We start from the raw sequence: 26,821 nt of genomic DNA on the forward strand, positions 1-26,821 counted from the left end.
CAAGGGAGGAGGGAGGTAGGGAGAGAATAGAAACTTAGAGAAAAAGGGGTCCCCATTCACATCAAGGTGGGGAGTGGTGGGAGTTGATACTGAATAGGCAAAAAGAACCCTGGATGCCATTTATGGTAAGGACTTTAGATGTTATCAAAAGCCAATGAGGCATCTCCACCTCTATTTCTTTATACTAACTTCTACTTCACCAAAAAAAAAAAAAAAAAAAAAAAAAGGAAAAAAAGAAAAAGAGATAACATTCACAATCTCAGAAAAACCAAGAGAGACAGAAATTATTAATTAATATTGGAACCAAATGACTTAGTTCTTACTATCCGTTTGGATTATCTTGACCGACCAACAGTATTATCTCTAATCCTTCAAGGAACCTTGTAAGATAGACATTATCATCCCCATTTTATGGACGGGCAAATGGAAGCTCAGAAAAGTGTCAAAGCAAATAACTACCAAAACAAGTAATCAAACCAAAGTCCACTTGGCTCCAAAGACCTTCCATAATGCTCCACTTAATGCCTACGCCATAATCAATAAAACAACATTTTTCACCCTCAAGGATGCTCTATAACTTTAGTTATATAAGGCACTATAGAGTCAACAAAAGGCTCCGAGGGTTTTCAAAACTGACCCAAGTCTCATCTCCTTGCTAAACTAGAATTTGGGTCTCCTGCCCCAGGTCCAGGGTACTCTTCTATCACCGCATTCTGCCTTCTGCTGTAACTCTTTTTAAAAAGTAAACATGCGTGGTGCGTGGTGCGTGGGTGGCTCACTCAGTTAAGCATCTGACTCTTGATTTTGGCTCAGGTCATGATCTCACGGTCCTGAGACTGAACTCTATGTTGGGCTCTGCACTGGGCATGCAGCCTGCTTAAGATGCTCTCTCTCTCTATGGGGCACCAGGGTGGCTCAATTGGTTGAGTGTCTGACTTGAGCTCAGGTCATGATCTCACAGTTCATGGGTTTGAGCTCCACGTTAAGCCCTGTGCTAACAGCTCTGAGTCTGAAGCCTGCTTCGGATTCTGTGTCTTCCTCTCACTCTCTACCCCTCCCCCTGCTCATACTGTGTCTGTCAAAAATAAATCCACATTTTTTTTAAAAAGATTCTCTCTCTCTTTCTCTCTCTCTGCCCCTCTCCCTCACTCTCTCTCTCTCAAAAAAAAAAAAAAAAAAACCCACAAACTAAAATCTTTAAAAAAGTAAACTGCCACCGCAAATCCTAGCAGTAAGAATAAACTGCAGAAAAGTGCTATTAGGTGATACATTAGGAAGGATAAGGGAGAGTAATTGTATGCAGGTTGAGAGATGAAGAATATACATTTCATGAGAAACAGTTGTAAAAGTGGTGAGGAAACACTCACCCCAGATGAACCATTGATAACACCTGACAGCACGCTAGACAGGTTGGAGGAAATATCAAAGGTTAAAAGGGGAGGGAGGAGGGCATTTGACAGAGACACTAGTATCTGGTTTGATATATGTGGGATAAGGAATGTTATGAGTATTAACAGTGGATCAAAAGGCCATGGTGCTGCAGGAAAAAGCAGAATAAAAGTTCACATCAAAAGCTCTGAGAATGAAAGAAAAGTGAGGAGTATTACAGGGAGAAAATGAAAATTGTGTCTCTTCTGTCACTTGGCCTGGAACCCAGCAGAGGTAGGTCAATGGCACTGGATATTGGTGAACATAACCTTTTTCAATTTAGATCAAACAATAGGAACTCTCGAAGGTCTTCGAATCAAACCACTTAGCAAAGTGGCCATACAGCACAGAAGTTATGAAGTTGGTAAGGCATGTCTGGTTTCTTCTTCAGCGCTCTATTTGTAACACTGTACTCATTAATTTTGACAGTGAATTTCCACTTTCCACCTTTTGACAGGTCTCATTTGTTTCCACTTCATACTGTGATTTGTAAAAGGTACTTACACGGAATTGTACAATGAAATTAAAATATTTTCCACTGATACAAATTACAGTGAAAGCTCTTATCAGATTTCTAAAGACTATGAAAGTATTCTAGTACATTATATACCTTGATGTTCTTGTTCTGTAACACTTCCTTTGAACATTTGATATAGATCATGAAGCCAAACTTATGGGGAAAAAAACATTGTTTTCAAGGAGATCAAATGAGAAAAAGACATCCCCCCCATACCAAAAAAAAAAAAGATCTGGTTAAAGAAACACGAACATAAAAATGCATACTGTACCTGTAGTCCCAATATATAAATCAATGTCTTGTTTGTGATGGACAATGGGCCCAGAATTTGTGCCACTTGGACTCTCGGTATGGAGCAGTAAAATGGTACAAACAGAGCAAACACAGGTGCCAGGCTATGCAAACAAACAAACAAAAAATCACTATAGTATAATACTCAACTTAAAATACCAATAGCAAATATATATTTGAAGCAACACTGCTTATTTCTATCTGAAAGCATGGTCTTAGATATACAAACTAGATTCTACATGTGCATCACATCTGAAATAATTTGTACTTATATAATATATAACACTTTATGAAAACTCTAACTATCTAAACACTTATTGACTCTCCTAAAACTATCGCAAAGGTGGTTCAGCATCTACTAATTGTCAGGCATTGTGAGAAAATTTAAAGTTGCCACTGTGTTTTCTTCCCATGAATGACTTAAATCTAATGAAAGAGATTTTCACAAAAGCAACAAACGTAATCTATCATGGTCACATCCCAAAGTCTCCTCTCACACTGTCCAACTATACTACCGCAGCACTTGACACTCTTCCCACTCCTGCCTTTCCTTCCTCAAACCCCTTCTTCCCCCTACCTTAAAACCTGTTCTTGCTGGTCCCCCAGATTTCTCCTGCCACTCTTCTTCTACCGTCTCCAGGGCTGGCCATAGCCTCTTCTTACTCCAGTGTCTCCTTGTTATCGTCTCGAGCCATTCCATGGCATGGATTACAAAAATGGAGTCCCCAAACCGTCAGCCTGTCCTTCCCCTTGGTTATGAAACTCAATTTGATACCTTCAACTTGACATACTCAAAAGTCACGAAGTGTCTTTCTAATTAAAGTCTTGTTTCTCTCCAGTCCATCTCTTAACACTGTTGACACACAAAACATAACACTGATCATGTCACACCCCTATTTAAACCCATCCTTCCACAGGCACCCCAGATGCAAAGAGGAAATGTGAATATTAGCATGAAATAGCAAAGCCCTCCAATTCGTGCTTGTAAGGGTAGTTTCTTATTAGTATAATGTAGTGTAGTCTTTCTCTCCCTTCCCCCAGTCTGGCTCCTCCCCAGTATCTCAACCCCCAAAGATGCTCCCAGGGCACAGTAGGCTCTTTTGACTATTCACTGACACAAGTCATTCTTTCAACCTAAATGTCCTTTCTACTTTTCTGCTTAGGAAACACTTCTGGCACGTGACAGTCCAATTCTTTCCTGTAGCCACCACTCCAGCTCCTCTGGGCAGCCCGAAGCTCCCTCCTCTGACCTACAGGCTCCCTCAGTTTCACTGTTTCAGTCAATCAGTGAATCTCCTGGGCACTACATGAGGCAGCAGCCCAGCTACAGGAGCTCCATCTATGTCTATGAGTAAGAAGCAGTCTCTAATCTCCAGGAACTAGCTCCAGGATTGCACACTCACATTCCTGCAAGGGCTAGGCAGGGAACACGAATGAGGAGAGTGGTCTGGAAACACGCTCGCACCCATTCATCATTAGACGCTTGGCGTAATGACTCAATATAGCCTTTATTTTTCCTTCGTAGTTTTGTTGTTGTTGTTTTGTGTGTTTGGTGAGTGGCATGAGTACACCTTTACCATAAAAAAAAATGCAAGAAACGTTTTCATTTCCACTTTTGCGGAAACACAGAATGCTCTTGGCCTCTTGCACAAAATTTTCCCTTCTCTGCTAGAGATCATTTAAAAAAAAAAAAAATCACTCATTGTCCTCTCAATTCTGCTTCCAAAAACAGAGTGAAAGCAAACATACAGTACAAATCTGAAAGATGGCAGCAGCATCTATAGGCATCTACAAGAATACAGCAAATACTAGAAGAGGGAAAACCCTAACTAGTGAGCACCTAAGTGTCAGACACTGGATAAGGACTGGAGACATAGATGTGTCAGACGCAATCTTTCTCAGTCTTGCAAGAAGGACGATGGAGACAGGGCAGCCAATGTATGTAGGCAGAACAGTGGATCAGCTTCAAATGTCTCACTCATGAGGCGCCTGGGTGGCTCAATTGGTTGAGCGTCCGACTTTGGCTCAGGTCATGATCTCGCGGTCTGTAAGTTCAAGCCGTGCATCGGGCTCTGTGCTGATAGCTTGGAGCCTGGAGCCTGCTTTAGATTCTGTGTCTCCCTCTCTCTCTGCCCCTCCCCCACTCATGCCCCCACTCATTTCTCCCTCTGTCAAAAATAAACATTAAAAAAAATATATGCCTCCCTCATCTGGTTCTCCTCCTAGACAGAGTACCTCCCATAGCAGGGAAGGAAATGCACCTTCCTGGATCCTCCAGCATGTGCCACAGTGCTTGGCACAGCATGACAGCCTCATCCGATTGAGGGCCATAAAATAATCCTTATTCTTGAACAGCTGTATGATCATTTATTTCAAAATGGGATAGTAATTATGAGAAGAATAACCTAGTGGCTATAATTCTAGTCTTTTTTATTTACTTTTATTTGAAGTAGTATAATTAACATATGGTGTTATATCAGTTTCAGATGTACAATACAGTGATTCAACATTTCTATACATTACTCAGTGCTCATCATATGTACTCCCTTTTTTATCTAGGGTTAGAGTTAAGGTTAGAATTAAGGCATGTGCTTAGTATCCTACAGTTCAGAGACCTCTCCAGGGGATCAGGGTTAGGGTGTTAGGGTATGCCTAATATTCTGCAGTTCAGGGATCTCTCCAGAGACTAAAACCCCAGACTTCTGCTGGGTTGAGAACAGACTAGGCATCCATCTACCCAGCTGATACTCTAGTACTCTTTAAACAGATATTTAATTAGTCCTTCTGCTTTTATGTCTACCTTCACACTCATTTACAGAAATACTACCAATTCTTAACTGTTTCAGTTCTTCTCCAGGATAACTAGGCTGGTTCTCAGTTTTTCTTATTGTGTGTTCTGGAAGCCACTTTCTCAGATCTAGGGTAGGGTTAGGGCTAGTGTTAGGGTATGTGCCTAGTATTCTGCAGTTCAGAGACCTCTCCAGAGAATAAAACCCCAGACTTCTGCTGGGGTGAGAACAGCCATGGCAACCATCTACCAATCTGAGGCAAGGAAGGGATTTGGGGCTCTAAATATTCTTTAAGTAGATATTTGGCTGGTCCTTCTGTTTTTATCTCTCCCTTTACACCCAGTAAATGTACTCTTGATCCCCTTGCCTAATTCATCTGTCCCTATACTCACTTCCCCTCTGGCAACCACCAGTTTGTTCTCTTAAAGAGTCTAATTTTCCATTTGTCTCTTGTTTTCTTTGGTCATTTGTTTTAATTCCACATATGAGTAAAATCATATGGTATTTGTCTTTCTCTGACTTATTTCACTTAGTATTACTCCCTCTAGGTCCATCCATGTTGTTGCAAATGGCAAGATCGCATTTTTTTTTTTTGAGTACATAATTTATTTAAATTCAACTTAGTTAACATAACAGTGTAGTATTGGTTTCAGGAGTAGAACCCAGTGATTCATCACTTACATATAATACCCAGTGCTCATCCCAACAAGTGCCCTCAAGATCTCATTCCTTATTTTTTTTTTTTTTATGGCTAATATTCCAGTGTCTGTGTGTGTGTGTGTGTGTGTGTGTGTGTGTGTGTGTGTGTATGGCGGGGGGGGGGGGGCGGGCACACGTGTGCTCCATCTTTATCCATTCATCTATCAATGGACACTTGGGTTTCTTCCATATCTTGACTATTGTAAATAATGCTGCAATAAACACAGGGGTGCATTTATCTTTTTTTTTTAGCATTTTCATTTTCTTTGGGTAAATAGTAGTGGAATTACTTGATCATACAGTAATTCTATTTTTAATTTCTTAGGGAATCTCCATACTGTTTTCCACAATGGTGGCACCAATTTGCATTCCCATCGACAGTGTATGAGGGTTTCTTTTTTTTCCCACATTCCTGCCAACACTTGTTATTTCTTGTCTTTTTGATTGCAGTCATTCTGACAGATTAAGATGATATCTCATTGTGGTTTTGATTTGCATGTCCCTGACAACTGAGCATCTTTTCATGTGTCTGTTGGCTATCCGTAGGTCTTCTTTGGAAAAATGCCTATTCAGGTTGTCTGTCCATTTTTAAATTGAATTATTTGTGGGGCTTTTTGGTGTTGTGTTATAGAAGTTCTTCACATATTTTGGATATTAACCCCTCATCAGATAAATCATTTGCAGGATCTTCTCCCATTTGGTAGGTTGCCTTATTGTTTTATTGATGGTTTCCTTCACTGTGCAAAAGCTGTTTATTTTGGTGTAGTCCCAAAAGTTTATTTTTGCTTTTGTTTCCCTTCCCTGAGAAGACATATTTAGAAAAAAGTTTGTATGGCCCATGTGAAAGAGGTTACTGCTTATGTCTTCTAGGAGTTTTATACTTTCAGCCCTCACATTCAGGTCTAATCCATTTTGAGCTTATTTTTATGATCACTATACAGTGTTTTAAAAAGTCTATTAAATTGTCAGAAAGCACAATATTTTATTTAGCATTGCATCCTCCTAATACCTAATGTAAATCCTTACACATAATTGACTCTCAAGATTTGTCTGATTATAAAAAAACTGACAAAGCAATTTTAATGAACACAGACTTATTTTTTAATTTTCAAATTTTTTTTTTTTTAATTTTTGAGAGAGAAAGTGTGTGCAAATGGGGGAGAGGGGCAGAGGGAGAAAGAGGGAGAGAATCTTAAGCAGGCTCCACATAGGGCTTGATCCCACAACCCTGGGATCATGACCTGAGCCGAAATCAAGAGTCTGACGCTCAACCAACTGAACCACCTACACGTCCCCATCACCAGGTTTAGAATGGTTTGTTAGGGAATGAAAACTATCTGATCTACTTTGTAACCATCATCTCTGCTGATCTCTCAACTCTGCATACTCAGCAGTCTTAAGAATTATTTAGCAAAGATGCAAAGTTTACTAATTCCACAAGAGAAAATAATTTTATTCTCCATGAAATTTCAAGCTTTGAAATGTAAAATAATAGAGAAAATAGCTTAAAATGTTGGCAATAGCTTTCTATAAACAAACTTCCTCTTTGTGACTGTAGTTGAATGAGACATACATCCAAGAGCAAATCCAAGCAAATATGTAGTTGTCTTTCCTGAAAGAATATTCTGGTTGTTGTGTAGAAAATTCTTCTCTTCCTCATCTAGTAAATGTTTTTTTTTTTTTCAATGTTTATTTATTTTTGGGACAGAGAGAGACAGAGCATGAACGGGGGAGGGGCAGAGAGAGAGGGAGACACAGAATCGGAAACAGGCTCCAGGCTCGGAGCCATCAGCCCAGAGCCCGACGCGGGGCTCGAACTCACGGACCGCGAGACCATGACCTGGCTGAAGTTGGACGCTTAACCGACTGCGCCACCCAGGCGCCCCTAGTAAATGTTAATTGACCTCCTTTCCTGTTCCATGCCAGACCCTGAGCTACACATTCCCTCTCAGAATTAATCTCTGCAACAGAGACTTATTTAAATTGCCATTCTAAATAATACACAAAAACTGTTTTGTTCCAATTCAACTTACTTAACTCAAACAAAGTTGATTAAGTAGCTGTGTATTCTTTCTGTTAAAAAGTGCAAGTTAATCACTCCTGGGCATAAAATCTTCCAGTGAGTCCCCAGACGAGAGTAAAAGCCCAAGCCTTTACAAAGACCTACATGGCCCTGCATTCCAGATCTCAGACTTGGTCTTCTACTCCTACTTGTACTTGACCTCCCCACCACTCGCTGTTGCTGTCCCAGCCACGCTGGACAAGGGATGTCTCACTCCGGCACCAGCAGGCACTTGGTGCCCCAGGGTGCGTGCCTGTCCTGGCCACCTTCCCATAGATGTGGTGCCATTTACTCCCTCACGCCCTTCCGGTCTTTACTCAAAGAGCTCCTTCTCAGAGAGGCCCTTCTTGGCTGCCTCATTCCAAAGTGCACCCCTTACCCCACCTCACAGACCCATCCCCACTCTGCATTCTCTATTCCCTTTCCCCACAGCACCTATAAGCTCCTAATCTGCTGTGTGACTTATTTATCCTCTATCTCCCCGACTGGAGGGAAACTCCACAGAGGCTGGGATTTCTGCCCGTTCTGCCCGTTTTGTTCATTGCTTTATCACCACTCTCTAAAACTATGCCTGGCACAGAGGAGTTGCTTAAAAAATATTTGGTGAATAAATGAGTTTCTCTTTAAAATGGCAAACTACCCAGAATTTGCCTTTTATTTAAAAAAGCATCTTGTTTTATTATTTTTAGTGGGATTAAAACATACAGTTTCAGGGGCGCCTGGGTGGCGCAGTCGGTTAAGCATCCGACTTCAGCCAGGTCACTATCTCATGGTCCGTGAGTTCGAGCCCCGCGTCAGGCTCTGGGCTGATGGCTCGGAGCCTGGAGCCTGTTTCCGATTCTGTGTCTCCCTCTCTCTCTGCCCCTCCCCCGTTCATGCTCTGTCTCTGTCTGTCCCATAAATAAATAAAAAAATGTTGAAAAAAAATTAAAAAAAAAAAACCAACATACAGTTTCATATATACACTCAAAATATGGCCTGTGGGTCTCTTGGTAATAAGAAGAAAGCTCTATTTTGGTTGTACCTGAGAGATCTCACCACAGAACATATTCTTTGACATACTTAATTTATAGAAGTTCCAAAAAAGTGTAAAGGATGATGTTACAATAGACAATCCGAAGCCACGTTCTTATTTGAGGTTACATTTCAATGTAAACTAAGACAAAACTGATAGGAATTTTTAATGACCACAGTTCATGTCTTATATACCAATAAAAGAAGTTTAAAAATTCCTTAGAAGTTATTAATCACTGTATAGTTTTAAATGATGACTAAGTACTAGACCACATACACCCATAATACAAAAGCACACATTTCAGACCACGAATATACAGGTTGTTTTGTAGAAATTTCCGTTGCTATTTCTATACACACAGACTTCACAAAATATCATAATGTTATTAGTCACTGACCAGTTTTTCTCTTTTCCGTATTTTATGACACAACATCTGTTCTGTATATTGTCAGCAATAATTCAGTTTGACCCTTTCCAAACTGTGAATAGCTAACTTCTGGAAGCCCTATCTGACTTAAACATATGAAGGTGAAGTAAAGAAAAGAGGAAAACAGGCTATAATTCATTCATTCACTATTTCAACTGATGTCACTAATATTTATTATCTATTGCATACTCACAATTGTACTTGAAAGAAGAAAATCATAAAAAACACTCAGTTCAGGTCACAAATGTCCATCTTATCTCTTCTACAGAAAAGTACATTGACTGCACTTTTATAGTACAACAAAAGAAATCCTGGTAACTTTCAATAACAATAAAAATAAGGTTTGTGGGCTCATGAAGTTAACGCACGCTAAACCCTCACAGCATCTCACAGGACAATCAGCCTGCACCCTTTTCTTTATATATTCAAACACTCTAACACCAAATAGAGGTAGATCCAGTTCGCTAGAACATTTACTTTACCTGGTTGAGTTCTTCATCATATAACAATGCTTTACTTAATAAAAACTCTTTCAAAAATTAAAAACCAAAACACCGCACCAGGATGTTCTTTCAACAAATCGAGAAGCTTCTCAACACTGTCTTCTTCAAATATTCTTCAATCCAAGTTTTAAATAAATTAATTCTAGAATATTTTATCATATTTATCACCAAATCATAAAATATCTATATTGCCCCCTCAGGATTTTTGTACTAGGAATTATCTTGGCGATCATTTACTTCAGTACCTTTATTTTACAGACAGTGAGGTGGAGGCACAAAGAATTGGGTAAGTTGTTGCTCTTCTGTTTGACAGTGTTCGACATCTCCAGCATTTTAGAGCTTAGAAGAACCTAGTAAGCTTCTAGATGGAATGATACCACTGAGGGGCTGAAGCCCCTTGGCCCTTCTGACAGATTCTGGAGTGGAAGATGTGAAGTCAGAGTTACAAATTCCTACCAAATGATTCAATTCTCTCTGTGTCATCCCTCAAGACAGTCAACCAGTTTATGTAGGCACCTAAATAAGAAAGCCTCTTCCATTTTTTTTTTTTTTTTTAATGACCCTAACTTTTGGGAACTACCTTCATATTTTGACTTGAAAGCTGTCTCTAGTGGCTTCCTCTTACTGGCCTTCTTTCTATTCTCTGGAGTTGGGAGGACTGACATACACAACTAAATCCTTCTCTATGGGACAGCTTCCAATGCATGAGGAAGATGATCACATCTTGGCCAAGCCTAAACATTCTCGGTGTATTCAATCATTTCTCCTAAGACCTGGGATTCAGACCCCTTACCAGCCCTATCACATGGTCATTTATGCCTTTTGTAAAATGCAGCACGCAGAACTGACTGGGAATGGCCAGGTCAGTTCTGGGTAAGTGTAACTATCACCTCTCTCATTCTGACCACTACACTGCTATTCATTAGCCTACACAGAAGTTGCATTTGGATAGCTAATGCTAGTTTAAACTGAGCCACCTAGAACTGAAAGGTGAATAGCACAGGTCTCCATCCTCTGCAAAGGACTGGGCTATCAGCTGTAAGATGTCCCCCTTCAACTCTTCGCTTGTCATCCATGTGTCCATGCAGTCACCGATCCTGTCAGCTGGGCTCCTGCCTGAAAACATCCACCTGTCCCTGTACAATGCAAAAGAGCATCGTTCTCCCACTCACCACAGAAACCTTTGTTTCTTTCTCATTAAGATAGAGAATGAGTAAACTGCTCTCTGCATCAAGTTTCCAGGTAGACAAAACTGTCACAGTTGATGTTTTTTTCTTTAAAGCATTAAAAACTCATACTTTTACACAGAATCTAGATACAAAATCATCAGTAATTATCTTTTTTTTTTTTCTGGTTAAGGTTTATTGCTTTAGTCTTCCTTTCAAAGAATTTTTTTTAATACTGATTTAAATCTTTATTTAAAAAACTTATAAAGTTCCATAGATATTAGCAATGCATAAATTCCTAGGGGTTTTTGGATAACTGGTAAAAAAAAAATCACTAACAGAAAAATTTCACTTCCCATTTAAAAAAAAAAAGTGCACACGCATATATGAGGGTAACTAATCATTGCTATGCTCAGTCACAGCGTGACAAAAAAAGCCACCACCATAAAAGGATGTCTGCATAATCTCTCAAGCAACATGCCAAAGTAACCTACTTCAGTTGGGCAAACACGGACTGCTACCGCACAGAGGTCCCAACAAGTCACCGAGAGGTGAGTACTAGATATTTCATTTAAATATTTTGTAAAACTTTAAAAGCCTAATTAAGGTATAAAGTAAACAATCTATTCAATGACAACTATAAATATTTCTAACAAAAATCGTATCAATATAGTTTAGTCTCCGCTGACTGGCAGATCTAATTAGCTAATACCGAGGTAGGTGAGAACAAGGGACCATGACTGAAATCTGTGCCAAAACACGGGGCTTACTTTGTACTTCTGTGTGAACTCACAGTTACAGAAAACAGCATCAAGTGTAAGTCAGCAAATAATGCCAATATTTCAGGGTACTTTAGTATGAAGGGAAAGGAACAAAATTACTTTAAAATGGAGTATTCCTACACTTAAATGCATGTGTATAGAAGTTATTTAGCACAATTTGAAACAAAAAAAGTTGTCACATTCTACTATTTGACTATGTTTATATACCTAAAGGTCTTTTCTATACACTATTACTTCTATACTTTCTAGTACTTTTCCAGACAGAGTGCCAATACTAGAATTCATTAAGCAAAGGGTATAAATGTTTCTAAAGCTTTATATATAAACTGGTAGTCTTTGGTTTACAAAAATATTTTACCAATTTGCTGCCCACCCCCCTCCCCACCAACCAGTGACAGTTTGGGCTTCACTGCTTCTTAGCCAACATGAGTATTTTAATTCTAAATATAAACAGTTAATTTGATAAGTGTAAAATGAATCTGTTGCTTGCTTTATATTTATTTGATGATCACTAAAGCTAAACAGGTCTATTTTTTCTAGAATTTCCATGTGCCTAAAAAAATGTCAAAAAACAATGAAGTACATGTAATGATTTGCAACATTTATGTCCAGGGTGGGAATGGAAGTAACAGAAATTCTTGGCAAAATGTAAGCTATGAGGAGAGTTCCTCTAAAGGAAGGCGTGTCTGGGAGCTCTAGGGGGTATCAGTCCAAGTACAATACAGGGCATTGGTTCAGAGCATGGGCTCTGGAATCAGGCTTAGACCTGGGTTCGATTATTCCTAAACTGTGTGGCCTCGCGGGAGTAATAATACTGCCAAATCCTTGTCACATTGGCTGTCATAGGTAAGCGCCAGAAAACTGTCTGCTATCATTCTCTCCTCCCTCTACCCATTAAACTACCAAAGGATGAATCCAATAAGTTTCCTTGCCCTATCATTTTGTGAGAATTATTTTTCTTACACTTATTTGCAGATCTTCACAGAATATTTTACATAAAGACTGAGTCTATGGAGGGTAAACATCTATCTGTGCTTGCTGTCTGGATCCGCTTCTGCTACTACTTCAGCTCATGCTTTCTCCCCAGGACTCAATCATACTTTGGAGACATAACGCTACAAAGAACACACTGTTGCACAAAGCCTGCTCACTCACTGGCTCACCTTTCATGAGGTGGGGGCGGGCGTAGGGGTAGGGGTGGGAATGCCTCTTATAAATTACTTTAACTAGCTTCCAAGAACTTATTAGTAACATGACCAATCATTTACTAGAATAAACACTACCTCAGATCACTATATGACTTTCCCTCGCTTAAGAAATCCACAGACATTACTAGGTATCTACTGTAGGATGGTTCTGAAACACTCTATGGGGTAAAATGTAGGGGAGAAAGCCATCATCCTTAAGAAGAGTGCATTTTAAAAAAAGAGCTTCCCACCCAGCAGAGGAGTTTACAAGTAATGCCTCCCTCCCTGCCACGGGTAAGGGCCTACTGCAGGGTTCAAGGCCACAGAGCATGGAGTGTGCTAACGGTGTGCAAGTCCTTCCAGCCCATGTAGTTCCTGAGCTTTCCAAGAAATCTGTAAAGCCCAGGGCTTCAATATCAGATGAGATAATGCATGTGAAAACCACCTGAAAACTGTAGAGTTAACAAAGATCCTTGTGGTGTCTTGAAAGCTCAAAGAGAAGAATAAAAAATATTTTGTTAAAAGTCTACAAACACCTAAAAAGTAGCATAAATATAAATTAATAGCATCAAAGCTATCCTAGGTAGTCACCATTTTCTTTCAGTCTAAATTGTTTTATGAAAATATTGTTAAAAATAGTAAAATCTAAATTCATTTGTAAAACCTTTTACTTACTTTAAAATATAAGTAAATTAATGAGTGCCTTTATTTAAATCAGCATATTTCCCTCCTCCTCTCCCTCCTTCCAGCTCCCCAGTTCTCCTCTTCTCTCTAGTTCAGACAGGATGAGTTGGTACATGTTAAACTTTTAAGATGTTTTCCTATTTTTAACCTGTTTTCTACCAGTAACATCAGATCGATTTGGTAACAGGAGCCAGGGATAAAACACTTTGCACAAAATACGATTTTAGGAGCCAAACTGCCAGGATTGAATCCTGACATTTAACAGCTATGTCTTTAAGACAAGTCATGAGGGGCGCCTGGGTGGCGCAGTCGGTTAAGCGTCCGACTTCAGCCAGGTCACGATCTCGCGGTCCGTGAGTTCGAGCCCCGCGTCAGGCTCTGGGCTGATGGCTCAGAGCCTGGAGCCTGTTTCCGATTCTGTGTCTCCCTCTCTCTCTGCCCCTCCCCCCTTCATGCTCTGTCTCTCTCTGTCCCAAAAATAAATAAACGTTGAAAAAAAAAAAAAAAAAAGACAAGTCATGAAAGTGCTCTGTGTCTTAGTTTCACCACTGGACATGGGCTTGTGAAAGTTCTATGATGATTCAGTGAGTGAATATACGTAGAGTGCCCAGAACAGTGCCTGGAGGAGAGTCTGCGCTTAATGATACTGGTTCCTACTACTAATCAAGAGCTCTGATAAAGAGCCTTTGCCTAAGGATCTAGAAAGCTGGGACTCTGTCATTCTTTAGTGGGTGTCTATTGTGCCTCAGTCATGGGTCAGCTGGAGATAAACAAAATTAACACAGTTCCATGCACAGGACTCCACAGGCTGGTGGGAAACAGAAAAATAAACTCAACAATACAGGTGCTAGTAGAGAACACAGTGCCCTCACGAGGACACTGCACGCTGTCTTTCTGGAGGGTGCTCCAACAGAGCAGGACAGGATAAGATCAGGGAAGCTTCCAGGCACAGCGGACTCTGAACTAAGTCTTGAAGGGAAGTAAGAGCTGAAGATACAGGACAAAGAAGAGGAGGCGTCCGAAAGAAGGAAAAGTGCCAGAAAGGCACAGAGCTGTGACAGAACACAGAACGTCAAAAAAATGCACATAATTTAGGAAAGCTGGAGCCAGGGCATCACAGGGAGAAGATGGCCAGAGAGCCAGCTGAAGAGTAAGGCAGAGCCCAGCCACAGGGAGTCAGAGAGCTTCCCATCAGCCCAGGGTTCAACGTGCGGCATTTGAAAGGCACTGTGAAAGGTGTGGCAGGAGCTCCAGAGAGATGGGAGAGAGGCCTGAAGGCAGGCAGTGGGAGTGAGAGTAGTATACAGACAGGCAGATGGACCGGCAAACACATGGTGTAGAGGTGAGGCCGAGTGTGGGAGACAGTCAGGAGGCTGCAGGCACAGGAACCGCTGACTTGATAGGAGTTAGCAAGTGAGGGACGGCATGGAGTCCCAGACACCTTTGTGACTCCTGACTTGGTACCTATACTGATGGAGGACCCTGAGCAAATGATCGAATCTCTCTGGAATTCTGCTTATCCACAAAATAAGGATATCTGATGTTTCTGACTAATTTCCATGAGATGAGTCAAAAAACAAAACCTGAAACTCCCTTGAACTTTAAGGAGAAAAGGCACATAAAGATAACACAGACTGAGATCTTTACTACAAAGAATCTTTTTATGGGGCGCCTGGGTGGCTCAGTCAGTAAGTGTCCGAGTTCAGCTCAGGTCATGATCTCGTAGTTCGTGAATTCGAGCCCTGCATTGGGCTCTGTGCTGACAGCTCGGAGCCTGGAGCCTGCTTCGGATTCTGTGTCTCTCTCTTTCTCTGCCCCTCCCCTGCTCGCACTCTGTCTCTATCTCTCAAAAATAAGTAAACATTAAAAAAAATTTTTTTTAAAAGAATCTTTTTGTATTATCCAGTTATTGTACTTATAGGTCAAATCATGCCACATGGAAACACAGTATTTGTCTTCCTCACTGAAATGCGTATTATGCGGGATTCTGTTTTCTTACAGTTCCTAAATATTATGTGATGTAACTCCTGTCCTTAGTATTACCACCTCCTTTGTGTTCATGTTGGTAACTTTCACATCAACCTACTCAGTTTGTTAGAGCTGCCAAAAGCCACACAAAGAAAATCAGTGAAAGGGGAAAGAAAAATAGCTGGAATATATGAAACCCTAAATGTGCAAGTAGGTGTTTAATCAAGTAATTCAAATGTCAGGCCCCTTTCACCTTTGCATCAATGCCAATGCATGTGTTTATGGAAGGCGATGTGGTCTTCCTCAGTCAGTGCCTATTAGGTCAGGATGCTGCAGAGGCACTAAAAGTAAACTACAAACTGGTGAACACATTTTTTGGTTTTTGTTTTTTCTGTCTTCAAGAGCTTCTCAGGGCACCTGGGTGGCTTAGTAGGTTCAGTGTCTGACTCCTGATTTCGGCTCATATCACGACACTAGGGTGGTGGGATCAAGTGCCGCAAGCCCCAGACTCAGCTTGGGGCCTGCCTAGGATCTCTCTCCCTTCCTCCCTCCCTCCCTCTCACTCTCTCTGCCCCTCACCCCTGCTCACACACTCCCCCTCTCTCTAAAATTTAAAAAAAAAAAAAAAAAAAAAGCAAAGAAGTAGTTCTCTGTGCACTGTCCCGTAAGTGACCCTCTGCAGACCTACTGAGAGGTGGTCAGAAGCAGCCTGTGCCATGGGATCAGCAGGAGGGTCACACTTCCACAAACCCAGAGGCAGGGTAGGGAGGTCCCCTCAGACAGGCCAACCGCAGACGACCACAGACAACCGCACTCTGAACATAAACACTCTGGCAGGTGCGAGATTCTATCCTGAGAAAGTTCGGGCAGCTATCAGTGTCCCACCTTCCTGGACAACGTTCCCTATATCCTTCCAAAAATGAATCCTGACCATAGACATAGTGAGCCATCAACTTAGGACTCAAAGCTGGCTGGGGAAAAAAATCACCTGACAGTGTAGAAAGACTTATTTCACTAAGTGAACTGGGGCGCATACTGACTGTGAAACAAACAGCCAAGTGGCAGCTTACTGGAACACACAACCTGACTTTGCCAATGGAGTGAAGAGAGGCTGTGCCAGTGCTGGTCACAACACGGCTGTGCCTCAGGTTTCTTTCCCACAATTAGGAATTAATGTTTCCCACCTGCCCCCTTTATGGGCAAATGGCCCACACAACTGCCCAGGTGATGGTTGTTTAGCCAACTAAAAAGAAGGTGTGCAAAAAATCACTGGTTGAGTGGTAGGCCATGACATGTGCGACACTGGACCGAACTTAGAAGTCCCTGTGTGAGTCAGAGCAAGAAGGTTTTTTTCAAGTAACTGACAAATACTCATAAAACTAGGTAACCAGGGGAAGAAGCAACGATTCCTTTCTTCCGTGGAGTAGGTTTCCTCTCAAGGGCACCAACCAGCTTCTGCCTGCTATCGTGATACATCTGTGCTCGCCTAGTTCCTCAGCACACCGAATTCTTGCTCTTCTACTGAACCCAAGCTTTCGCCCGCCCCCTCCTTTCTCAATGATTTCATTTTTTCCCACTCCAGAAACTTTCCCTCAACCTTACCTCTCCTCAACAACACAGCCAAAGGACAGTGTCTCCAGAGAAATCAGAGAAAGAATCAGATCAATCAATACTCCTCATTTAATAATATGCAAATACAATTCATATCTCTAAGTCCACATTTTTGCAGCTCTTATTATTTTTTTTAATTTTTTAATGTTTATGTATTCTTGAGACAGAGACAGAGCATGAACAGGGGAGGGGCAGAGAGGGAGACACAGAATCTGAAACAGGCTCAGGCTCTGAGCTGTCAGCACAGAGCCTGATGCGGGGCTCGAACCCACGAACTGTGAGATCATGACCTGAGCCGAAGTCGGACGCTCAACCAACTGAACCACCCAGGCGCCCGTTCAGCTCTTATTTTTGAAAGTGCGCTCCTAGAACTTCCTTTTTGGTGCATGGGCACTTTGAGTCAGACCGTCTTGAAGTGTAAACATGGTCTTCAGTAGACTTGGCCTTATAGAGAAGTCACCTCTTACAGCTTATCATTTCACATGACTTGAGCCATTCAATCCACTGCTAAGGCCTAACTTTAAAAAAAAATTTTTTTTTTTCAACTTTTATTTATTTTTGGGACAGAGAGAGACAGAGCATGAACGGGGGAGGGGCAGAGAGAGAAGGAGACACAGAATCGGAAACAGGCTCCAGGCTCCGAGCCATCAGCCCAGAGCCTGACGCGGGGCTCGAACCCACGGACCGTGAGATCGTGACCTGGCTGAAGTCGGACGCTTAACCGACTGCGCCACCCAGGGGACCCGCTAAGGCCTAACTTTAAACAAAATTACTAAAAGTTTAACTCCTTTTCATTTAAGGCTGTTGATGCTTATTAAGTGAATAAATATTAGGGGTAAAGGCGACATTTCAGAATCTTAAAGCAAAAACTAAAAGCCAATATCCTAGTTCACACTAAATCTACAAGTACAGTGAAGGTTTTATTTTGTTTCTGCCACAAATAAAATCTAAGAAAATAATTATCCAAGCAAGCAAATTGGGACCACAGATCTGTGAACAATCACAAATGCCTCCAAGTCGGTAGCCAGGGCAAATATTTCCAGGAACAAATTACATTAGCGCTCAATTTTCTTAAATACTAATAGATGAGTTTTTGGGGGGAGCCTTTTATTTTCCTCCTTTCTGTGGCTAGAAAGAACTTGTCAGTTCATGTCAACACGTCCGGTTATGCAAAAATGAGATGATAATGTCTTAAGATATGTTAGCTACTCTAGCAGCAATGAAATCAACTCTAGAGAACACACACAGACCCACTTCCGAAAACATAAGTAAAAATACGGTGGAGGATATTTTGCTACGGGAGAGCCTGCTGTTTTGCATATGTTAGATTGGCAGTAGAGTTATCTCATTACTGCATTACAGAGACAAAACTGGGATAGACCCCTTTGCTCAGTGACATAACTGGTAAGAGAACTGGCGCAGATGGCTGCCAGGGTGGCTGCAGCCAGCTGTCAGGAGGTAAGCGGGTTCCTCAGGTGGAATCTGAATGCGGCCCCCACGCTCCATGCAGCCCAGTTACTAACTGTGCCCACAGGGCAAAGGCTTCAGTCCTCATTCATGTTCCTCAGGGTGTGGGGCACTAAGGACAGTTTAGTGGCCACACATACCTTGTCATTAGAAAGCATTATAAGGGAATTAGAATTCTTATAGATAAAAGTATTCTAAGGAAAAAAGATGAAGAACAAACACTTCGTGTTTTTCTCTAGGCAGTGAAATGATAAGTCATAGTACCTCCAAGTACAACTCAATATATTTATCCTAATAACATGACAGAGCTGTCGTCTAAAGATTATAAAAATGTAAAATACTTAAGGGGTGCCTGGCTGGCTCAGTCAGTAGAGCATGCAACTCTTGATCTCAGGGTCATGAGTTCAGGCCCCATGTTGGGCATAGAGCTAACTTAAAAAAAAAAAAAAAAAGATGAACTTATTTTAAAAACTGTAAAATACTTAAAATGTATTAAAAAATAAACAGATAAAGGAAGAAAAGGAGGAAGGGAGGGTGAGAGGAAGTTAGTTATACCTGAAAAAATGATTAAAAGAACAACTGGCAATCCAAAGGTTGGTAAGGAACACAGTAATCCAAAGAGCAAGCAGAACCCTAGTATGTGTGAGTAGGAGTCCTTTAAACAACAGTGAGACAATGCTCCCTCATTCAGATAACAGCACATTCCCAACATCATCCTTCCGTTTCAGGCCCTCCCATATTGAAAGATACCATCTCGGTAATTTTAGGACCTAGCATATGAAGGCACTGAAAACAATTTTTGCTGAATAAAAGAATGGAGTAAGTCAAGGTTCAAGAAAGTAATCTTGAGTCCTCAATGATTAAAGGAGGATATAAAATAATGTCTCAGGGATGATGATAATAAACTGGGATTGATTCAGGTAAGAATGGGGTAACAGTCAAGTACATGAAAGAATATTTCTCTCAATTTGGAAAAGATAAAAATGACTAAAACTATAGCATGAATAGCCCAGGATAGATATAATCAAGAACTAAGGTAACATACTAGTGCCATTAACAGAATCAACCTTCGAGAGGGTACTGAAACATCACCAGATTTCAAGACAACCTAGATTCATCTTTACCAAAGACCATTTCTGAGCCATCCCATTTACTTGTCCGCACTGTGCAGGTGTCTTTCTCTGACTGACTCAGGACAAGGGTGGGCAGTAAGCAGTCCCTCAAGAGTCTTCCCATCAGTGATCTACACTGTCCTAGAAGTGGGGACCCCACTGTCCTTAGGAAGGATCGTTGCCTGGCTCTGCAGTGGAGGGGACACCTTGTTCCCAGGCTATTTACAGGTAAAGATGGTTCTTAAAGCCTAGACCACTTCAAAACCACAAACTCTCAGTTCTTCAAGGGCAATATGAACGAGCTGCCCTTGCCAAGAATTGGACAGGGTAGGAGACCTGAAGCCAGGTCACCAGAGAGAAGGCTCTAGCATGACCTTTTAAGCTCTATGGCACTTGCTTTCCTCATATGGCAAGTAGGGAGCAGACAGCAGTACTTAGCCCACAAGGGTCAATACAAATGTTCTTCCAGATAGGACTTAAAGGTAGGCACCTAATAAAAATTAATGCATCAATCTGAGTAAAGGGCACTAAAGGGCTAGCTTTGAAATGTATGTCAGATGACAAGATTTTTGAAAGAACTGAATTAAAAAAATGTTTTTCCTCACATGAAGTTATTTGCCTATTTACTCATTTCACAGTCAATTCATGTTCGGTATTAAAAATTTAAATTCATGTTTAGTATTAAAAATTTAAGCACATATTCAGGCACCTGGGTGGCTCAGCTGGTTGAGCAACCAACTCTTAATTTCTGCTCAGGTCATGATCTCATGGTTCATGAGGTTGAGCCCCACATTGGGCTCTGTGCTGACAGTGCAGAGCCTGTTTGAGATTCTTTCTTTCTCTCTGCCCCTCTCCTGCTCTGTCTCAAAATAAATAAATAGATATTTTTTAAAAAGAACAAAAGTTTAAGAGTTTATGGATAAAATTCAAAAGTTACTTATACAAAATTATGTCCTGGCATACATATCCATGCAGATGTGTGTACATGTACGTATACATAATTGCTTTTCCTCCAAAGTGGCATGTTGTATAATCTGCTTTCCTTACTGAACATTATTCCCTGTCAAGAAACAGGCATCCACAATGTCATTTCCACTCTATGGCTATACCATAAAATATTTAGCCAATGTCCTGATGATGGACATTTGATTTGCTTGCAAATGTGCATCTTTATAATTAACACTGTGTTAAATATTCTTGAGCATCAGATGTTCTGAAACCCCTGCCATTTCTGGCTCTACCAAGTGCCATACTTCAGTAAAGAAACTGGACACACATTTACAACATGACAAGCAATGGGACATTCTTCTCTGAGTCTTATGTTAATGTGACTTTCCTAATCTCTACAATGGCATTTATTCATATGGAGAATTTCTATCCTAATATTTGTTTTAGAAGCATTTCCCGAACCTGTTGAGAAATATTCCTCAAAATAAAGCATACACATTGAGGTTTTCAGAAAAAAAAATTCACAGAAAGTACAAAAATAAAAGAAGTTCTTGCTATCTGTTCCCAAGTCGCAAGCCCTGCCCGAAATTTTCACCTCTCCATGTCTAGTCTCAGTTCTTGAAAAGTTACTTCTCACAAGAAGCCTTTCTCAACTCACTGGATAAGGTTTTTCTACTTTCATTCCACAATTGCAATTCCCATGATTTCCCTTTCAAGAATCACTCTATTTTTTTTTTCTGCACAAAACAGAAATTCCTTATTTATTAGGTGTTTGTTTTGTTTTCTATTTTATTAATTTCTGTAATCATCTTTATTATTACTTTCTTCTACTTTCTTTGGGCAAACAATTTTCTTCTAGCTTCCTGAACTGTATATTTATCTATTTTCAATTAAATAAATTCAATTAAAAAATAAATGCATTCACAAGCATATAGAGATGTTGAATCACTATGCTGTACACCTGAAACTAATGTAGCATTACGTTAATTATACTCAAATAAAAATTATTTCAAAATAAAAAATCTGCAAATAAAATAAATGCATTCAAGGCTCTACATCTATCTTAGATTAACACTTCAGCTGCATCCCATTGTTTGGCATATAGTATTTTAGTCATTTTGTTCTAACTGCTTCAAAATCCTGTAGTGATTTCTTAACTCACAAGTTCTTTAGAAACATACTTTTTTAGATTCTAAATGTATCCTTTATCTCTGTATTGTTCATTTCTAATTTAGTTGCACTGTAGTCTCTAGAATGTCAGCTGCTAGGTAACATATTTTCTAAAAGCTCTGAGGTCCTGTGATGACCTAGTACACAAACTTGCAAAAAATGTTCATGTACCTTCAGCACAAATTCTGTGAAGTCTCACTGGGTAAATCTTTTAAGTCTTTAATCTTTATCTGACATATTCTAATGAAGATGTGTTAAAATCTCCAATTTCTCCTTTAAATTTTGCTGTTACATGCACAGTTCAAAATTGTTTTTATATTCTGGGTGAACTCCTCTTTTTAACTTCTGTAGTGACCCTGTTCATCCCTATTAATATTGAATTTGCCTTCAATTCTGTTTTTTTCTGATGTTAGTATTGCTAACTCTAGCTTTCTACTGGTTGGGATTTGCCTGATACATGTTTTCCCATATCTTTATTTTCAACTTTTCTGAGTCACTTTTTTGAGCCCTCTCTCTTCTAAACAGCATACAGCTGGATTTTTTTTTTTTTAATCCAAACCAATAGTCTCTTTTAATAGGTGAGTTCAATCTATTTATATTTCTTTCTCATAGTCTCTTTTCCTATATTTTCTTGATTAACAGAAAGTACTACTTCCAGTTTTGTTCCCTTTTACTTTAGGTTGTATTTCCATATTTTAACAATTAACCTATCAACACTGTATGTAACGCACACCTATAACATTAGAGCAATGCTCTGAAAACCCCCACTGTCTGTTGCTATCACTGTTTAAGACTGTTAGAAGTAAGTTAGCAGAGATGTAGTTCTTTTAATACAGCGGTCAGAGTAGTAGTTGGTGTTTTGATATGGCTAGGGAGAGAGTTGTTTTCTTTTAACATAAACCATCATCACTAGATATATAGACATTTTCCCTTAATTTTGGTGACTTTCAGATGAGATTTGTGCACACAGTCCTATCAGAGTATCATTTTTCTTCTAAAGATAACATCACAGAATTTAATACTCTGCTCTTCCTAAGTTTTATCAAAGCTCAGCCTCCTATAAGGAGTTTTATTATTGTTTTCTACTTTTCAACGCAGGACTTTAAATTTCATCTTAACATTATTTATAACAAGAAAAGAATTGGAAATAACCCAACTATGCATCAAGGAAATAGCTAAGCAAATTATGCACTAACACACTGGACTACTGCAGAAATATCTATAAAATGTCTACGTAAGATCTACACATGACAAATAGATGACACTGATCCATGAACACGTGAGGTGAATAAAGCAGAGCACAAGACACCACAACGTGTAATGCTTACAAGCACGCAAAACGTAGGAACGCACACTGCACGCATCAGTGGCATACTTGTGGAATGATCTAGTTCAGAATTAATCTTAACATTTCCCCTGAAATGGCTTCAGTTTTTTCTTTCTTTTTCGTCGTTTTTGTCGTGGTTGTCGTGGTCATCATCTTCTTCTTTTTTAAAAGAAAACCTAACTTTCAGTTCCTAACAAGGCCTTAGCCTGTTTCTCATACTTTTTAGGTTAACACAAATCAGATCACTGTGGTAAGTTCGTATTTCACTAAATAAATGTGTGACTGATTTCATTTCCTGGCAGTGATATGCATTTAGAAAAAAAAAAAAATCCAACTGAAGTTCAATTTAAAAGCAAAGTTTTGCTCCCATCTGAAATGTGGGGTGCCACACATGATTTTGTTCTTAACCAGACAATGATTCAGAAAAAAGGCGGGGCAGGAGGGAATTTCTGCCTAAAAAGTTAGCATGTTCCCTCTTGTCACAAAAATACACTTGCTCTATTTAGATGGTTCTTATTTCCTTCGCCAGGGCTTTGCCAAAATCACCGAACTGTAAGTAAAAACATAAATTTTATTCTCTGTTCTTGTTACTATATATGTAAACATATTACATTTCATAGATTTTTTTGTTCTTTTGGAGGGGTACTTCTTTTATTTTAAAGAAAAAAATTTAAAAAAATTTTTAATGTTTATTTTTGAGAGGGAGAGACAGAGTGCGAGTGGGGGAGGGGTAGCAAGAGACGGAGACACAGAATCCGAAGCAGGCTCCAGGTTCTGAGCTGTCAGCACAGAACCTGATGTGGGCCTTGAACTCACAGTGAGATCAAGACCTAAGCTGAAATCAGATGCTTAACCAACTGAGCCACCCATGTGCCCCTGGAGGTATGCTTCTTAATAATCCCCTTTATCTAGTTCACCTATTCCCTCCCACTCATTTCTCCTCTGGTAACTACCACCTTATTCTCTGTACTTATGGATCTGTTCCTGCTTTTTTTTTTTTTTTGGTTTGTTTTGCTTTTTAGACTCCATGTATAAGAGAAATCATCTGGTATTTGTCTTTCTCTGTCTTACTTAGCATAATACCCTCTAGATCCATCCACGTTGTTGCAAATGGTAAGATCTCCTTTCTATGGCTGAGTAATATTCGTGTGTGTGTGTGTGTGTGTGTGTGTGTGTGTGTGTTATCTACTGACCTACCAATGGACACTTGGGTTGCTTCCATATCCTGACTATTACAAACAATGCTAAAATGGTACATATTAACTCTCTGAATATGTGTTTTTGTTTTCTTTAAATACCCGGTAGTGAAATTAGTGAATCACGTGGTATTTCCATTTTTGATTTTTTAAGGAAGCTCCATACTGCTTTCCACAGTGGCTGAACCAACTTACATTCCCACCAACAATGCAAGAGGGTTCCCTATTCTCTGCATCCAGGGCAACACTTGTTATTTCTTGTCTTTTTGATATTAGCCATCTGACAGGTGTGAGGTGATACCTCACTGTGGTTTTGATTTGCATTTCCCTGATGATTAGGGATGTTGAACATCTTTTCATGTGTCTGCCGGCCATTTGTAGGTCTTCTTTAGAAAAATGCCTATTCAGGTACTCTGCTCATTTTTAATCAAGATTATTTTTGTTTTGAGTCATAAAAGTTCCTCATATATTTTGGATACGAACCCCTCACTGGATAGATCATTTGCAAATATCTCCTCCAGTTTACTAGGTTACCTTTTTAAGGTTTTGTTGATGGTTTCCTTTACTGTGTAAAATATCACAGATTTTAAAAAATTCTATAAATTTTCACAAATTTTAAAAGTTTGATCTATAAAAGGCAGTTTATATTACTTTTAGTTAAATGCACTTCTAATTAAAAGTACTCTCCCTGGTTCTCTCTAGAGACTTTGAACACCAATGATGGATACAAAAATGGACAACAATTTTACTACACCCTCTGCAGCAACTCAGGAAAGTGACTGTGACCTCTATTCACACCACAACACAGCCAGGATACTAATGCCTCTGCATTACAGCATTGTCTTCATAATCGGGCTTGTGGGAAATGTGCTAGCCTTGGTTGTTATTGTTCAAAACAGGAAAAAAATCAACTCTACCACCCTATATTCAACAAATCTGGTGATTTCTGACATACTTTTTACCACTGCTTTGCCTACACGGATAGCCTACTATGCACTGGGCTTTGACTGGAGAATGGGTGAGGCCTTGTGTAGGGTAACTGCTCTCGTGTTTTACATCAACACATACGCAGGTGTGAACTTCATGACCTGCTTGAGCATTGACCGGTTCTTTGCTGTGGTGCACCCTCTGCGATACAACAAGATGAAAAGAATTGAACATGCAAAAGGCATTTGCATATTTGTCTGGATTGTAGTATTCGCTCAAACACTCCCACTGCTCATAAAACCTATGTCAAAGCAGGAGGAAGAAAGGACTACATGCATGGAGTATCCGAACTTTGAAGAAACAAAATCTCTTCCCTGGATTCTGCTGGGTGCATGTTTCATAGGATACGTGCTCCCTCTCCTAGTCATTCTCATCTGCTATTCTCAAATCTGTTGCAAACTCTTTAAAACTGCCAAACAAAACCCACTGACTGAGAAATCTGGTGTAAACAAAAAGGCTCTCAACACAATTATTTTTATAATTGTTGTGTTTGTTCTCTGTTTCACACCTTACCATGTTGCAATTATTCAACACATGATTAAGAAGCTTCAGTCTCCTGATTTACTGGAATGTAGCCAAAGACATTCGTTCCAGATTTCTCTGCACTTTACGGTATGTCTGATGAACTTCAATTGCTGCATGGACCCTTTCATATATTTCTTTGCATGTAAAGGGTACAAGAGAAAGGTTATGAAGATGTTGAAGCGTCAGGTCAGTGTATCAATTTCCAGTGCCGTGAAGTCAGCCCCTGAAGAAAACTCACGTGAAATGACAGAAACTCAAACAATGATACATTCCAAGTCTTTAAATGGAAAGTAAAAATGAATTAAATCTTGAGTTTATAGCAAAGAGACCGCATGATGAACTTTGGTGGACTTTTCTTATAAAGCAAAACGATTGTTCAACTTCCAATTAGGATTTTTGTAAATTCCTTTCATGGGGCATGAGCTCCCACCTCCAAATTGGAAGTAAACTGGTATATATTATTTTTTATACTCAAGAAAACAACATAAAACAAAGTTCTAATGTGTAAATAAAATACTATACCAAAAGGGAGGTTATTTTAATATCTCTCAGTATAAAAAGCTTTTTATGTTAATGACAAATTTAAACATCAGTATTTCCTACCAATAATTTGGCAAAAGAAAAAAAGACTGTAGGAATGTATATTGCCAGTGTAAAAATGTCAATATTGTAACATGTTTCTTTTTGTTAACATATTTCTTTGACCCACACTTCTTTCAATCTTAGACTTTAATCTCCTTGATAATATCAGCATTTTCTTTTCTTTTGTTCTGAGTCATAAAATTTTGTTTCAAAGAACTCTTTTGGAATAAAGAGCAGGATGCTACAAAATTAAGAGTGTGTCTTTCAATGCATACTTAAGGAGAGAATAGAACTAGCAGTGGATAGATTCGGATGGCAACATTATAATGATGGTGACTGAGGCAGATGAGAGCACTGAGCTCTCTTCCCAAGCAGCCA

The 26,821-nt window shown here is 39.8% G+C and overlaps 2 protein-coding genes across 10 annotated transcripts in view; one reads left to right on the top strand and one right to left on the bottom strand.

Annotated features, from left to right (window-relative positions):
- The window catches only part of UBAC2 (UBA domain containing 2), a 196,924-nt gene that overhangs the window by 70,242 nt on the left and 99,861 nt on the right, over positions 1-26,821 (bottom strand). For all 7 annotated transcript variants that reach the window (XM_040487169.1, XM_040487166.1, XM_040487170.1 and 4 more), the window contains exon 5: positions 2,217-2,340. In XM_040487169.1, coding sequence (XP_040343103.1) covers positions 2,217-2,340 — 124 coding nt within the window. The remainder of the gene's footprint in view (positions 1-2,216; positions 2,341-26,821) is intronic.
- On the top strand, positions 11,321-26,696 carry LOC121037766 (G-protein coupled receptor 183). 3 transcript variants are annotated; one of them, XM_040487173.1, is made up of 4 exons: positions 11,321-11,448; positions 19,768-19,936; positions 24,229-24,266; positions 25,052-26,696. In XM_040487173.1, the coding sequence occupies exon 4, from the start codon at positions 25,067-25,069 to the stop codon at positions 26,153-26,155; it is 1,089 nt and encodes a 362-aa protein (XP_040343107.1). In that variant the 5' UTR covers positions 11,321-11,448; positions 19,768-19,936; positions 24,229-24,266; positions 25,052-25,066; the 3' UTR covers positions 26,156-26,696. The 3 variants fall into 3 exon arrangements, with proteins under 3 accessions (XP_040343107.1, XP_040343109.1, XP_040343108.1); XM_040487175.1 differs by lacking the exon at positions 24,229-24,266 and having other exon boundaries at positions 25,054-26,696; XM_040487174.1 differs by lacking the exons at positions 19,768-19,936; positions 24,229-24,266 and having other exon boundaries at positions 25,054-26,696.

The sequence above is a fragment of the Herpailurus yagouaroundi genome, unplaced genomic scaffold (genome assembly GCF_014898765.1).
Source record: "Herpailurus yagouaroundi ecotype Mexico unplaced genomic scaffold, PumYag 164, whole genome shotgun sequence".
Classification (NCBI taxonomy): domain Eukaryota; kingdom Metazoa; phylum Chordata; class Mammalia; order Carnivora; family Felidae; genus Herpailurus; species Herpailurus yagouaroundi.